Source organism: Microplitis mediator, chromosome 2 (assembly GCF_029852145.1).
Source record: "Microplitis mediator isolate UGA2020A chromosome 2, iyMicMedi2.1, whole genome shotgun sequence".
NCBI lineage: Eukaryota > Metazoa > Arthropoda > Insecta > Hymenoptera > Braconidae > Microplitis > Microplitis mediator.
The window spans coordinates 15,980,054-15,994,058 of record NC_079970.1 but is presented as its reverse complement, the minus strand read 5'-3'; the positions used below and the strand labels follow the sequence as shown (position 1 = coordinate 15,994,058).

The 14,005-nt window shown below is 30.7% G+C and overlaps 1 protein-coding gene across 2 annotated transcripts in view; it reads left to right on the top strand.

Moving 5' to 3' along the window:
* LOC130664138 (protein madd-4) overlaps positions 1-14,005 on the top strand; it is a 328,261-nt gene that overhangs the window by 135,318 nt on the left and 178,938 nt on the right. For both annotated transcript variants that reach the window (XM_057463924.1, XM_057463923.1), the window contains exon 3: positions 2,978-3,076. In XM_057463924.1, the coding sequence (XP_057319907.1) occupies positions 2,978-3,076 (99 nt within the window). The remainder of the gene's footprint in view (positions 1-2,977; positions 3,077-14,005) is intronic.

Here is a 14,005-nt window from a genome sequence, read left to right as displayed (position 1 = left end):
TTAGGGCTGGCCCGCAGGGTCAACCGATAGACAGATTTTTTTTTCTTGGCCCAAGCAACTTTCATTTTCACTTAAGCAATTTATTTTTCGGAGCAAGAGAATTTTTTTCTTGGGCCAAGAGATTTTTTCTTGGTCTAAGGGTTATTTTTTTTCAATCAATACGTTTATTTTTTGGAGCAAGAAAATTTTTTCCTTGGGCAAGAAAAAGTTTATTGGCCGAAGTAAACGTTGATTTTTTGGCGAGAGACGACTCATTTTCTTTAGACAAGTGTTTCTTCTCTTAAACCAAGAAATTTTCAATTTTGCCTCAAACATAAATTTTTTCGGAGCAAGAGAATTTACTGTCTTGAACCAAAAAAAAGTTTTTGAATCAAGTGTTTTATTTTTATTGAATCAAGAAAGAAAATTCAGAAGACCATATTTTTCTTGAACCAAGTTAACTGTTTTTTCTGTGCATTAATAGTAAATATTAAAGACATAATGTGCTATAGGATATACAATAGTACAATCCATAAAGGTACTTGTCACTCTATCAGATGACGGAAGAGTACTCGAACAATATCGTATTGAAATTTGGAATGTAACAATTCTAGAATATCTTTCTTACCAGGGACTATACACGTGGCTGGGCACGATCTCTTAGCGAGCACCGAACTACTCCTGCTGCTGCTGCCTAGCACCGGTGACTTTCCCCTTCTCTATATCGATCTTTTCTCCCGAGAAATTTTTTTTCTTGGCTTAAGCAACTTTTGTTTTCTTGGTCGGAGCATACAAAAATACTTGCGTGAAAAGTACAGTACTTGTTCCGAGAAATTTTATTTTCTTTAACCAAATAAATGCAATATTTTCTACAAAAAAATTATGTATCTTGCTTCAAAAAAAATATCTTTTACTTTTAGTAATATAAACTCTTGAAACAAGTGCAAATTTTGTTATTTAAGCGTTAAAATATGTTGACATGAGAAAAATAATTTTGATTCAATATAAAAAGGTTCCGTAACATTTGGCCCGAGGACAAAACAACCGCGACAAAATAGCCGCGACAAAATAACTGACGACGAAATAACCGAAAGACAGGATAACCGAGTGATAAAATAACCTACGACATAATAACCGCGACAGTAAAACCGTTCTGTACAAGCGCAGGAATCGTATTGTTTTGTCATGGATTTTGAGTGTGTTTATTCGGAAATAGACCAACTATTTGAATGATTTTTTTGATGAACTTTTATAATAAATATTGATTTAATAATACAATTTTAATATTTGATATAGGTAAGGTTATACACCACTGACACACAATACTAACAAAAAATACATCGACAAAATGGATATCTCGCTCACAATGTCACGATATCTACATCAATAGATGGCAACATAATAAAATAAGCGGGAAATTTAAAGTTATTTTGTCGCGGTTATTATGTCGTAGGTTATTTTATCACTCGGTTATTTTTTCTTTCGGTTCTTTTGTCGTCAGTTATTATGTCGCGGTTATTTTTTCCGTGGGTATTAACGCGTGTCACCTATAAAAATTTGAAGATAATAGTTTACTTGGTGCAAGTAAATTTATATATTCTGAATCCGATATTTTTCGAATTTTCCGTGTATGAATTGTTTGTAAATTTAGTCTACAGAAGCTAATAAAAAATATATAAAATCAAAAGCTAATAAATATAGATAAGCTCTTCTATTGAAAGCTCGATATATATATTTCACTTTCACATCGTAATAGATTAGTTTGTGCAAATTTATTCATTTCTGGTCAATTTTCCGTGGATATTTTATCGCCATTATTTTGTCGCCGATCGTTATGTCAAAAGTTATTTTGTCGCGGTTATTTTGTCACGGTTATTTTGTTGCTCGGTTATTTTGTCGCGATTGTTATGTCGTCAGTTATTTTGTGACGGAACCATATTTTATATATGCTAAACACATACGGATTCGTTTATGATGAATATTATTTTTTTTAATATAAAAAAAAATATATCAGAGAATATAGTTAAATTGGCCACATATATTTTCTGACTTTTGTCATATATTTTGACCATATAAGTTATTTTCTTACGGGGATGCTGGTAATATACACAATTTATATATATAATTATTGATATAAAGGTTGAAAAATCCTATACCAATGTGAATAAAAAAAAAAAAAAATGTTTTTTATTTTCTTATTTTTTGCTAAAAGGGACCGAAGTATTTACTTAGAATGATGGAGGATCATAAGAGGCGTTACTCGCTAATCTTTAATTACGAACCATTTAATTTTTAAATTTATTGATTGAAACTATCCTACTCTATCTATTTCATTTATAAAATATTGCAATATTTATACTTAAAACTTTCTCTTCTGAATAATACATAGTTATCTTAACCAATCGTACGATAATTAAGTATTTTTTAGTTATTATTCTTTTGTATACATGTGATTTTATTATATTTTAAGATACAAATTTTGCTTTTATTCAAAAATAACTAATTTGCATAAATTTGAATAGACTTTAAATTAGTATCAGCATCAATGATTAAAAAGCATACGCATAGTATACGCTATGTGCATGATGCCGAAAACTAAATACTTATTAATTAGGTAAGTTCGTAGAAAGAAAATATTTTTATAAAAAAACTCAATTGATTTTGTTTAATTCAGTGAATAAAACTATGTACAATCAAATGAATTCAAAGAACAATTAATTTAGATTTGGTTGATGGTAGCGTGAACTCAATACTGCATGCAATTCCTTTTACGTCAATCAACTGCTATACTATAAAGTTGAATGAAGAATGAAATTAAATATCGTCGACATTGACGTTTTAACGTTAACTTTTTCTTGTATCGTTTCATTCTAATTTTTGAAAGAAATCTTCATGAGAATTTAAATTACGTGAAACAGTAAAATAACAATATTATAATTTATTGATAAAGTTCTTACAGAAAAAAAGGAAAATACTAAATAAACTAAAAATTTTTCAGATGTGTTTTTTGGGCCTGGTGTTCGGTGACAACAGCACGATCGGTAACATATCTGCATTAACATCCACCGGGAATGTAGATTATGCTACAGTGAGTCAAGTAAGTTGTTTTTTATTATTATCTAACATTGTTTCGCAGATAACATTTATTTCATGTATTGAAAAATAGTATTATCATGATTATTAAACTCATAGTCACTATAACAAAATCAATATAACTGGTATAGATGTAATATAGATGATTTGCTTAGTTATAATAACCACTCGAAATTTGCTTAAAGTAGTTTCTGTGATTAATAACTTATCATAAGATTAGAGACCTAATATCCGACCATTACACTGTAGATCTAAATAAAATTTACCTCTAAAAATATTTCCGTTCATAAAAATGTTAGTCCTACTTCGTTATAAGACTCTTCCCTCAATCCGTTAAAAACTGTACGAAACGTTCTCCCACCAATTACCTTATTTTAATTTTGCGCCCAATTCTCGTTATGACTAACTTAAAGTCAGTACAAAACACAACAAATCTCTCACTTTCAAAACATAACATCGATAGTCGTATAGCAAGGTTCGAATGCAAAATGCTTTCGAGCATGATAGTGTTGGAACCCGAATTCTAATAATTGTTTCCCCTACCTTCTCGACTTACACGCAGAGAATTATGTGTTATAAATATTACTTGTTAATTCTGAGTAAAATGAAGTCAAGACGAATAATTAATCTTCTGTTTCTACATAAATATTGTACGCTTATGGAACAAAGAATACTCAATTTCGAGTAACTTGAAAAAAAAAAAAAACAAAAGTAAATAATTAAACAAAAGGTATTAGTTTTTACTTATTTCCTATTTCCCTGATTAGAAAATATGATTTGTGATGATTAAAAACAATTAAAAATTTAATCATCAATAATCGTTTTTAATACTCATAATCGTCATGGTGTTTCACATTTAATCATCTCTAATCGTCCAAAGATTATTTATTATTTTACAACTAAAGACGATTCATGTCGATTTGAAATTTTTAATTGTCATGAATCGTCTTTAATCGTAAAATAATATTACAATTTCTGTTCCTGTATGAGGATAAAAACGATTTATGATGATTAGAAATTTTTAGTTGTCATGAATCGTTTTGAATCGTAAAATAATATTACAATTTCTGGTCCCGCATGAGGATTAGAAACGATTAAAAATTCCAATCTTTTTTAATACTGTTTAATCATCAATTGACGATTGATGTTCGTTACTAAATTCATTCCAGCAAAGTTAATTTCAGATAAAATCAAAAGATGTTCTTTTTTTCACTATTTTGTAAGTGACCCAGTTACATCAAAATTTTCTTATTCAATTTTTTTTGTAAATTTTATGAAAATGTTTTCCATGATTTTGAATTATATAAGGTATTTGGCATTTTTTTCGATTAGACTTTTTTTTTTAGTAAAAAATAATTTTTCTTTACTTTTAAACGTGTACTTGGCGCGATTTATTTATACAGAGAATCTTTTTAACTTCCCGCTAAGAAAATTGTAAATTTTCAAAAATTCGGGAAGTTATTGGTTTCGGTCCGATTTACGAAAATCGAATTTCCATCAGATGTCGACGTTTTGAGGTCCTAGGAAGCTATTCTGACTAATTTCAAGATGATGTCCGAGTGTATGTATGTATGTATGTACGTACGTATGTAAAAACCTGTATCTTTTGAACGAATGAACCGATTTTGAACTTTAAGGTGTCATTCGACGCGGATTGTCAATATCTTGAAGCCGAGAGAAAATTGAGCTTGATCGGTAGGGCTCGTTCAGAGATATTCCAAAAATAAAGTTTTTTCAAAAATGTTTTTTTTTGATAACTTTTAATGTGCTCGATGGATTAATTCCAAAATGGACTGGGCTCTAGAGCTTTATAAGCCGCGTCGAATGCCACCTCAACCATCAAAATCGGTTCATTCGTTAAAGAGAAACCGTTGTCGAAAGAATTAAAAAAAAAAAAATTTTTTATTTTTCCTGATATATCTCAAAAACGACTCGATAAATCAAATCCAAAATTTGATCAGCTTTAGAACTTGACAAAACGCGTCGATTGCCGCCTCAACCATCAAAATCGGTCAATTCGTTCGCGAGATATCGTGGGAGAAAGAAATGCTAAAAAATGGTTTTTTACAAAACAATGGCATACAAAAGTATTTGCGAGCTCGAAGAGCTCGAAAATGTATTTACAATAGTGTTTTCGAGCTCAACGAGCTCGAAAACCGCGGGAAGTTTTGAGGCTGGCCCGCAGGGTCAACTGACAGACCGATTTTTTTGGTAGGATTTGTTTTTCTTTTTTTGTAATGTTATTATATTTTTCATTTGTTGGTATTATTTGACGCCTAATTTATTGTTTGTCAATAATAAAGTATTAATTAAAGATAACTGTACGATTTTCAACGCAATTACTAAGTAAAAATTATACTTTAATTGATCTGTATGTATACATCGTATATAGCATTAAATTGTCCGATTTTGGCGCTGCTTAACTAATATAACTATGACTTAAAGCAGCTTAAAATTTTTAGGTAGACATATTTCGGAGAACCCTAACTTGGAAAAATTTTATTTTTGGCCGGGTCGCAAGTGGCCTAACTCTTAACTTTCTTTTTTCAAAGAAGTTAAAAAATAAATGTTACCATTTATTTTGCTATGTAACAAGGCAGATTTTTTCCAACAAATATCACTACTAATGTCCAGCAAAAATTTAACTTTTTGATAGCAATTTGTCAACTTTTTGCCAACATTTTGGCAACGTTTAGATAACATTGTATAATTTTCATTGACAAACAGCAATTAGTTTTTTGATACAAAAAAAAAAACAATTTGACGACTTTCTTATGTTGATCTATAAGATTCAGAATGTTATCTGTATGTTAACAAATACAATTTTTTTTTTTGACTTAATGCTAGCAAATTTTCAATTTTTTTATCGCTCGTTTATTAGGATAAATACACAGAAAAAACAGTTAACTTGGTTGAAGAAAAATATAGTCTTCCGAATTTTCTTTCTTGATTTAATAAAAGTAAAAAACTTGATTCAAAAACTTTTTTTTGGTTCAAGACAGTAAATTCTCTTGCTCCAAAAAAATTTATTTTTGAAGCAAAATTGAAAATTTCTTGGTTCAAGAAAAAAAATTCTTGGCTACAGAAAAGAATTCATCTCTTGCTAAAAAATCAACGTTTTAAACGAAAAAAAGTTTAACTTTGGCCAAAAAACTTTTTCTTGCCCCAAGAAAAAAAAAATTCTTACTTCAAAAACTCAAAGTTTTGAACGAAAAAAAGTTAACTTGGGCTAAGAAAAAATTTCTTCGCCCAAGGAGAAAATTTTCTTGCTCCAAAAAATAAACGTCTTGATTGAAAAAAAAAAATCCCTTGGGCCAAAAAAAAATTTCTTGGCCCAAGAAAAACATTCTCTTGCTCCGAAAAATAAATTGCTTAAGTGAAAATAAAAGTTGCTTGGGTCAAGAAAAAAAAATCTGTCTATCGGTTGACCCTGTGGGCTAGGCCCAAAACTTCCCGTTGTTTTCGAGCTCCTCGAGCTCGAAAACATTGTTGTGGATACATTTTTGAGCTCTTCGAGCTCGAAAATACTTTTGGATGCCATTGTTTTAAAAAAAAACCGATTTTAGCATTTCTTTCTCCCACGATATCTCAGGAATAAATTGACCGATTTTGATGGTTGCGGCGGCAATCGGCGTATTTTATTGAGTTCCAGAGCTGATAAAATTTTGAAATTGTTTGGTTCAGTTGTTTCGAAGATATTCGCAAAAAACTGTTTTTTACCATTTCTTTCTCCTGCGATAACTCTCGAACGAATTATCTGATTTTGATGATTGAGGCGGCAATCGACGTGTTTTATAGAGTTCTAGAGCTGATTAGATTTTGAAATTGATCGTATAAGTCGTTTCTGAGAAATCAATAAAAAACTAAAATAAAAAAAATTTTTCAATTCTTATTCTTTGTATAATTTGTAAACTACATGACCAATTTATCCCAAAATCTAATCAAGACTAAGTTTTGGTGAGCTCTTTCGATCGCCACGAAGTACGTTCAAATCGGTTCATCCGTTCCAAAGATATCGTCGGACAAAAAAAAGTTCACACACAAACACACACACACACACACACACACACACACACACACACACACACACGCACACACACACACACACACACACACACACACACACGCACGCACACACACACACACACACACACACACACACACACACACACACACACACACACACACACACACACACACACACACACACACACACACACACACACACATCGGACCGAAACCAATAACTTCCCTTTTTTGAAAATTTGCAATTTTCTTAGCGGGAAGTTTCCGGCTCCAAAAGTTTGCTTCTTTAATGAAGACTTAAATTTTTCTCAGTCAAAAATGTATTTTCTCTCCGAAAGGTTGACGTGTGGATTTTTTTTATTTTTTGTTTTTATTTGAAACGTAATTTTTTGTGTTTTTTTTCCGAGCAAAATTATTCAAGACTTGAATTTCAAGTAACTTTAATATTAAATATTAAAGTCATGAATCATGTATTATAGGATACACTATAGTACAATTCAAAAGGGTACTTCTAGTTCTGTCAAATGACAGAAGAGTACCCGAACAAAATCGTAATGAAATTTGGAATATAACACTTCTGAAATAAATGTCTCACCAGGGACACTACATGTCGTAGGCGCGATCTCGTGGCGAGCACCGAACTACTCCCGCTGCTGCTGTCTAGCACCGGTGACTTTCCCCTTCTCCATATCGATCTTTTCTCCCAAGAAATTTTTTCTCTTGGCTTAAGCAACTTTTATTTTCTTGGTCGGAGAATACAAAAATACTTGCGTAAAAAGAATAGTACTTGTTCCGAGAAATTTTATTTTCTTTAACCAAAAAAATGCAATATTGCTACAAAAAAATAATTTATCTTGCTCCAAAAAAACTATCTCTTACTTTAAGAAATATAAACTCTTGAAACAAGGGAAAATTTTTTGATTTAAGCGTAAAAATATGTTGACGTGAGAAAAAAAATTTTGATTTAAGATAAAACTTTGAAAATAATTGTTTACTTGGGGCAAGTAAATTTTTATTTTCCGAATAGATCAAAAAAAATTTCTTGAATCAAAAATATTTTCCTTGATTCAAGTTAACTGTTTTTTCTGTGTAGAATTGAAATTAAAAGTACGTAAATATCCAAAAACAAAGAATTCAAAATATTTTATCGTGAACTGAAAAAATGATTTCTTTAGTTTAATTTCCCGACTGGAAATTCAAGAACCGATTTAATCGTAACAGTTTCCAATCACTTTGATGTTTCATTTATCGCCTAAAAAGACGCCTGTTTTGACCGTGCAAGATGAAACATAAGAATAATTACGATCAAACCAGGCCTGAAATAATAATAATAATTATCCTCAATAGTACCTAGCGAGCGTAGGCACGAATCCCACTTAGATTAATTCTTTTTTGTTTTTTAAATTTTTATTGGTTTTAAAATATCTCTAATAATCTGTAAGAAAATGAACTTCTAAAATTACTTAAAATTTCATTTTAATTTTTTTATAAATGTTTACACAATATCATAAAATATTAAAAAATTTTATGATATTTCTTATTCGAATTTTACATTTTTTTTTTCTTTATTAAAAATTTTTTTTTTTTTTTTTTTTTTTTCATTAAACTTCATACTATTTTTTTCATGGTGATTTCAATTTCATTTAAGCGTAAAATTTGATTGATTTTCATAATAGTCCCCTAAATAGTACGAAATTTTCGAAAATTTTGAACGGCCAGCAAAAAAAAATCGTTATGAAAATCAAATTTTTATCCATAAGTATGAAATTTTATAAAATTCGCTCAACTATTAAAAAATCATATAAATTATGATAACAACATTTGAACTTAAAAAATATTTTTAATTTATTCTATTTATAAATCTCCCTAAAAGTAGTTTATTAAATAATACATTTTACTCCGAATATGAATTATGGAGTCGACCATGATATCATGATCTTCACGTTTTTTCATAAGTTATTTTTTCATATTTCAATAAATATACCATTTACTTTATTGCGATCACGCACGTAGGTCAGCGCAGTGGATAGCAGCAAAGACTTAGAATCGGATGGATCCGGGTTCGAGACAAGCAGATACCACCCTCGCAGATTTGAATCACGGTGGAAACACCGTGGTTACACGGTGGGTTTGGTCCATTTCACCACCGGGTATACACAGTATATCCACTGTGATTACGCAGTGTATCCACCGTGATTCCACGGTGACTTGACCACTGTGTATACACGGTGTTTCCACTGTGATTACGCGGTGTATCCACCGTGATTCCACGGTGGCTTTGTGCTATTTCACCACCGTGGTTCCACGCTGTATCCACCGCGTGATCACAGTGAAAACACCGTGTATACACGGTGGTAAAGCCACCGTGGAATCATGGTGGATACACCGCGTAATCACAGTGGTAAAATGGAACAAACCCACCGTGTTTCAAATCTGCGAGGGCAGGGATTTTTTCATCAACATCACATATACTCGGTCGTTCTCAGTGAATATCCTCACCCAATAGTTTATAGAAATTATCTAGATGAAATTTTTTTTTTCTGCGATTTAAAATTAATTTCAAAAACTATTACTGTCCGTAAAATTTAAGGGAATTCTACAAAATTTCTTTGGAATTTATCAAATCTTCCATGATATAATAATTTTTCCTCGGGTTGTTGTATCAGAATCTACCGATATTTATTCTATGTGTATCAATTTTTACTCCCCATTATAGCATTTTTTTAAACTTATTGATGTAATGATGAAAAATTACTTGTACTTCGAATAAAATTTTGAATCTATTAAAGTATTTTATACTCTAAACTGCAGAGTAATATTTTAGTAGCCTTCTTTAATCTTCGGTTATTATCGGCTTCGATTAAATGTCTTTTATTTTGCTCGCGACAACTTACATGTTACGCACACAAACGTAGGCTTGGAAGAAAAGACGATCTTTGTGTCTCTCTATTACTTAATATTTATTTTAAAATCAAAAAAAATTTTGTATCTTTTCTTTTTCAACACAATTCAAGTAATTTATTTTTTATTCCTTTTCAAAAAATCTATTTTAAGTCAAATTATAATGCAATTAGATGGTTTTAGATTCTTTAAAGGAATTTCAGCCTATTAATTGTAATTATTATTGTAATTCAACATAAATTTTATGAATTGAATCATCAACTTTTTACCATAACTTACGAGTAAAAATTGAGTTAGAGAGAATTTATTGAGACAGCCGCTAGGGGTCATTTTTACTCCTAATTGTGAGTAAAAATTAATCTGATTGATTTTTACTCACTGAAAGAGTAAAATTTCGTAATTCAAAAGTAAAAAGTCGTAATGGCCCAAGATTACTCGATTTAGAGTAATTTTTAGAATAAACGACATGGCAATATTCATACAAAAATTCTTTTCTTGTAGTTATATAATCTATACATCTTTGATTTGTCAACGTACTTTCGTCCGGGTATAAAGAAAAATAGTATACACTACACGGACAGATATTTAAGAGCCCTGAACTTGCGCGCCTTGATGCCCTCGGTTTCACCTCTTCTAAAATATATAATATTTGAAACATGCTAATACGTATTTGTAAAAACCTAGTACCATGTACCTATTACTAATAAGATATCACATGAATTTTTAGGAATTCTAATGACAAAATATTTTTCGATTTTATCCAGTGAATAAGATAAATTTCTTAACATTTTAAGAATAATTTTATTACTTTTATTCAATGTTATAAATATTTGGTCAAGACAACTAAAAAATAAAGTTGAAAAGTATCATTAACTGCCGAAATTTTTAAACCAAAAAATATTAAGTGAATAGTAAACAAAACATAATGAATACTGAAATTTATAATATTTTTTATAAATATTTTCCATAAATAAAAAATATTACAAGTCCATGATTTAATCTAGTTTTGCCCTTGCAAATTTTCTGGACAAAAATTTTTTTAAATTCAAGAATTAATCTAGTTTTGTCTGCCCGTAATGCAATTGTTTTTGAAAACAACAGATCAAAACAGCTTAAAATTTTTATAAAAGATCAACAACAGATCAACTATTTTAAATCCAGACTAATTAGTCCAAAATGCAGTCTAGTCAAACTAAAATCAGATCAAATTTTTCGACCCGGGAATACTTTGTAATAAGCATTATAATATTTTATTGCACAATAAATTTTAATTCAGGAATAGTTGTTTAATATTATAGTCATCTTAATCAAGCAATTTTTTCATAATGATTATATAAATTGATAACTATGTCAAAAGTGATCAGATATTAGTTCCTGATCAAGTGTTAACGTTCTGCTGTAAGTTACCCTTTCTAACGAAAGAACGTTTGGCAATCCAAAAGCGCATATCTCAATGTTACAGTTAAAAATAATCCATAAATTTCATTAATTAAGACCGTAAGGGATTTAATTTTTCACTCAAAAGACACATTTCAGACACTTTTCAAACAGAAAAAAGCACACTCAACGCATTAGCGCTGGAGGTGTACGAAAAAATGAAATAATAAGAACAAAAGTCTCCTTAGTCTATTACTTATTTAATTAATCGTAATTACTTTTAATTAATTAAAATAAAAAAATCGTACACTTTGAAACTACTGAAAGTACGATTGTCGAAGGACTTAATAGAGGAAGCCTTAAAAAAATTTCCAGATTGATATTTTGTAGTGTCACTGTATAATAAAGCGACTTTGATGAAACCTTAACAAAACTTCAGACTAAATAAATCCAGTATAATATTCACGCCAATGCGTTGTATAATTTATAAAAGGGTTTATATGTACACCCGTGAAACTCATGGGTGCTCGAATGCATTCCTAAAATACGTTAAAATAGTTGTTATTATTATATTACCTAGTTTCATTCTCTTTATGACAGGCGACCAAATGGTAGCGACATGAAACAAACGTACACGAGCTTCTGCCGTGCGGAAATGCGGAAATGGCCTTCACGAACGACAACTATGAGCATAAAATCCCAAAGAATTTCTACCCAGATTTTTGTTGATGCAGCCTTTTTATTATTTTTTCTTTTATTTCTTTCATTTCTCTTATTTCCCGTGACTTCACATTTAGTCGACAAGTCGTGTCAAAGAGTCGACGTCTCTCGTGACCCAGAGAAACATACATCTTAAGAGTATTTGATTTTTTTTTGTCCACCTTTTCTTTTTCTTTAAATTTTTCTCTTTTTTGTTAAATTTTTTCTTCCTTTATTTTTATTTTAGCGTTTTTATATTATTATTTTTTTTTTTAATCGTACATAACACAAATATGAATGTGTTGTTGTCAATATTTTCCTCTGGTAGAAAAGTACCAAGCATTTTTGACGTGAATAAAAACGTGAATTCATTGTAGCAAAAAGGGAGATGAAGTGGCGTGTGTGTTCAGTGAATTTCAAGAGTCTTCATTTATGAACAAACTTTACGCAAAAAAAAAAATTGAAAAAAGTTTTAAGATATAATCTGTACAAATAAAAGGAAACAATTATCTAAAATTTTAAAAATCATTCGTAATATATGCTTGAATTTCGTAATTCAATGTCAATAAATTGAAGTCCATGAATAAAATGTAACATGAATACATGAATAAATTAAAGTCTCATAGTCTGAGAGACAGTAGACGGCTGACGACACATATTTTAGGAAAGCCTAAAATTTCTTTAATGAGTCTACTGTACCTACTGAACATGATGTGGGGGCTAGCTAAGCGCAGTCGCAGTAGGTTCAGCGTCACTCAGGTGTGACAGGTGTGATAATTTGACCAACTCAAATGTATTTTAGGAAAGCTGCCATTTTGATATGTTAAAATATCCCATGCAGGAACTGCCAGAGTTGAACGAAGGGGACCTCCTTGGCTCAGCACTGGAAAACCTAGCTTTGGTACGTCTATATTGGCCCATGCTTGGGTCAAGAATGGTTACTCAATCATGGCCATTCCTATCATTACCCGAGCCTGAGCCAAGACTAGGTTTCCCTATCTTCGCCATTAAATGGCGACCCAGGCTTGGGCTAGGACTGGGTAACCTAGACTTGGCCGACCCAATGATTACCCGAGCTTAGGCTGACTAGGTTCCCCTGCCTTGATCATTCAATGGCAACCCAGATTTGGGCCAAGGTAGATGTTTCGTAATCACAACTACATTCAAATTTAAATGTAGTTGCACTTCCGACAAATAGAGGCAGCACCTACTGGGACCTAGTGTCTGTAAATTCAAACTTGACTAGCGCAGTGCGGCGCATGCGCATCGATTTTTCCCGCCTCGTGTCGAGAAGACCGACGCCATCATCTTTCGGTTTACGTATATTCAAGTGATAACACGTGTTATATTTAATCGTATCATTTTGCGCTCATCACGCGTAAATAAATAAAAGTAATTGTTTAATCAAACAAAGTAATCATCAAGCTCATCAAAAATATAATTATTTTTATAATTAAGAGCACCAGAGCTCAAAAATAAATTAAATAAAATACTCAAGAATTCAAGTGACTGACGACCACGTTTCTCAAGAGGTTATTCAAACGGGAGACATCAGAGGTGTCTTTTTTATTAAATAATTATTACCAGTGCTCAATAAAATTAAAAGACTCAATATTATAATTAATTAATTATCATTATGCTCAATATTTTAATTAAATTGAAAGTTATTTTTCGCTCAGTAGCCTTTGCAATCATGCTACCACGTGTTCAACGAATAAATTAAATTCAGTGCAATTTATTATGAGCTCATTAAATTCATTTAATTCAGTGATCATTATTATTAAAACTCAATAATTAAATTATTATGTATTTAGTGCTATTTAGAAATAGTAATTAACGTGTTCAATAATTAACTTCGCTCAGTAACCTCTGAATTCATGTTAGCTATTATACTGATATTTTTGCGATCAACTCAGTGTTCACTTAGACT